Genomic DNA, 2775 nt, shown 5'->3' on the forward strand with positions numbered 1-2775 from the left:
ACCCAGTTCTACATGGACGTTCTAAGCACATAAGCGTGAAATTTCATTTTCTTAGAGATCTTACAAAAAGGCACTATCAACTTAGTGTTCTGTGGTACTCAAGATCAACTTTCTCATTTGTTGACAAAGCCTCTCAAGGTGGAAGCATTTCAAAAACTGCGTAAAGAGCTTGATGTATGTGATATTTCAGACTTAAACTAAATACAACCGCATGTATATTTAAGAATACGATAACCTAAATACAACTGCATATATGTTTTTCGTTGCTACCATTATTATAATCATTATTTTGGCATCAATGTATAAAACAAACCATGTTGCTTATAATGCACTTGTTATCTTGTCTCGAATGATACATTTATAGTGGGTCTACGTGCATACTTAATGTTTATCTAATCATAGAACGACTAAAATCTGTTTTTCTAAAAAATAATAATAATGTACTAAAACTTTACCTTATAATCCTTTAGATTCCATATCTACATAAATATACACGTATGCATGATCTAATATTTGTTTAGTATAAAGTTTTATAATTTGTTACCACTTGAATAAGAATAGGTTATCCACAATGCACATTTAATTCAAAACAACCATGATATTGACACTACATTATTGCCAGCCCCTTGAAAGTTACATAAAGCATAGACAATTCATTTAATATCATGTACATAAGATTGTAATGAGGCAAAAGATTTTAAATCTCCACCTTCACAAAAATAAATAAATAAATAAAAAGTATGATCCGATCAAATCACGAGGGACTCGGTAAACACCCGAGCATCTGTAACTCCGGATTGAGGCTCAAATCCTTCACCTTCCTCATATACAATTTCTTCATGTTTCCCCTTTGATCATGCACCAATCGAACCAAGCTTCGTTTCGCGTTCGCTCGAAATGGACATTTTGACGACAAGAACCCGTCCACTAGATGTAAATACGCTTCCAAATCATGGCAGCATGCTACGTCGGCGTTTGGCTTCAAGTACGGTGACATCTTCGTCTCCACTCGAAGCTCTGTTCCGACGTGAGAGTATGTTACCGGCGGGACTTGCGTTATTAGATCTTGAGAGTTCACAATTCTCAATACCTTTACGTTTCGTGATGTTATTCGATTTGCAAATGTTGTGTTCCCAACTCGTGGTCCGCCGAATGAGAACACCGCCACCGGTGGAACCGTTGGTGAACAAACGCTAATCTCGTCTGCCACTAGGAGTGCTAATGCAGCGCCTAGGCTGTGTCCGGTAACAGAGATGCTTAGCGTTTCTCCTTTGTAAATTTCCATCAGTCGTCGGATCTCCTCCACCACCGACTCCGATAAGCTCTTCACATGTGCTCCGGCGGTTTTATACAAGCTGAGAAACCCACACTCGACTTTCGGGTCACCGGAATCGGTGTCAGTTGGGATGTTGGTGAGTTGAGCTCTAACATTTTCGGCCCATTCGAGACACGTGGCGGTGCCACGGAGGGCGATGACGATATCCCGCCGCCCCATACGAGCAATTTCACGGCGGTCATCGCAAACTGCCACGTATCCCATCCAGCTTGACCGTTGAGTCATCCAACCAAGATCAGGAGCGACCTCATCGACCCAGCCAGGTAAGCCGACGGATGACGTGGCGTAGAGACTCTTAGTGACTTTGTAGGATTTATCTGGAAGCGCCACGTGTCGAGGGAGTGGGGCCTCATTGAGTGACATGGAAGGGTTTGAGTGGAATGAATGGTATGCTGATTGTACAAACTCACCGTACCGGACGACTTCACGGCGGAGATTTTCGTCGAGCGGGTCGAGTAAACCGGACCAGTCGTTACAACCGTGGTACTCGCGCCATCGCCGGCCGAGAGCGTTTCTTGGTGAATACTCAACCGTTTTCGAGAGCAGCCGCTGCAGCCGGTTCAGGTTTCTCGGCGACATGTCCTCTGCGGCTCTCATCTCCGGCCAGATTCTTGCCAGGTTCAGCCCTTCTAAAAGCCCCTTTCCTTTGATGGGCATCACCGATCCCTTGTTCGGGTCTTTGAAAACCGGTTCCGGTTCGACCTTGGCAGGCGTATCGGTTTTTTTCAGCAACTTGTCCAGGTTCGCTAGGTGTCGGCGAGTCCCATCAACCGCCGCCGTCGCCGGTCTGAAATAAGAAATCTTCGCCGCCGACGGGTTCAACGGCGACATTTGGTACTTGAAACTCGACCGGCGGACCTGAAACCGGGAGAGATTTTGGGCCGGGATCGTAGAATTTATTATTTGCATGGTCTTTAGAGAGAGAGAGAGAGCGGCGGCGTTGTGAAGTAGAGACACCGCGTTGGACGACGGAAATGAAGGTGAAGGAAAACGGAGGAGGAGGTTTTATAGCGGAAGGTTTGGGAAATAGCCTTGATTTATGAAGAAATTACGAAGTGTGCCATTGAAAACAAAAATAATATTATTATTTATTATATTATATAAAATAAAATAAAAAGCTGACTGTTTCATTCAGATTACGAAGAAAGTCGACGAGGATTCCTCAAAGGCAACTGTTAAACCGTGTCTGAGGGCAAAACCGTCTTTTCCTCTTTTTATTAATTCTTTTTTTTTTTTTTGACAATTATATTACTTCACATATTGGTGGGATCAATACAAATCCAACAACCTCTACTATGTCCTTTGAAATTATTTTAACTATTAATTTTCTTTCTTAATAAATAATAATAATAAAGAATTGAAAACCACGGCTTATATCAATAAGGTGCATCAGGTTTTCAGTGACGATAGTGTTTTGTTTGGAGTAATTCTATGTTGGA

At 42.6% G+C, this 2775-nt stretch overlaps 1 protein-coding gene across 1 annotated transcript; it reads right to left on the reverse strand.

Moving 5' to 3' along the window:
- Positions 1–549: 549 nt before the first annotated feature.
- Positions 550–2320, reverse strand: LOC111811516 (phospholipase A1-Ibeta2, chloroplastic-like). The gene has a single exon (XM_023698407.1). The coding sequence runs from the start codon at positions 2243–2245 to the stop codon at positions 755–757; it is 1491 nt and encodes a 496-aa protein (XP_023554175.1). The 5' UTR covers positions 2246–2320; the 3' UTR covers positions 550–754.
- Between the last annotated feature and the right edge of the window lie 455 nt (positions 2321–2775).

Source organism: Cucurbita pepo, chromosome LG15, assembly GCF_002806865.2.
Source record: "Cucurbita pepo subsp. pepo cultivar mu-cu-16 chromosome LG15, ASM280686v2, whole genome shotgun sequence".
Classification (NCBI taxonomy): domain Eukaryota; kingdom Viridiplantae; phylum Streptophyta; class Magnoliopsida; order Cucurbitales; family Cucurbitaceae; genus Cucurbita; species Cucurbita pepo.

Excerpts from the sequence above, each read along its gene's own strand:
- LOC111811516 (XM_023698407.1), bottom strand. The coding sequence starts at position 2,245 with ATGCAAATAATAAATTCTACGATCCCGGCCCAAAATCTCTCCCGGTTT.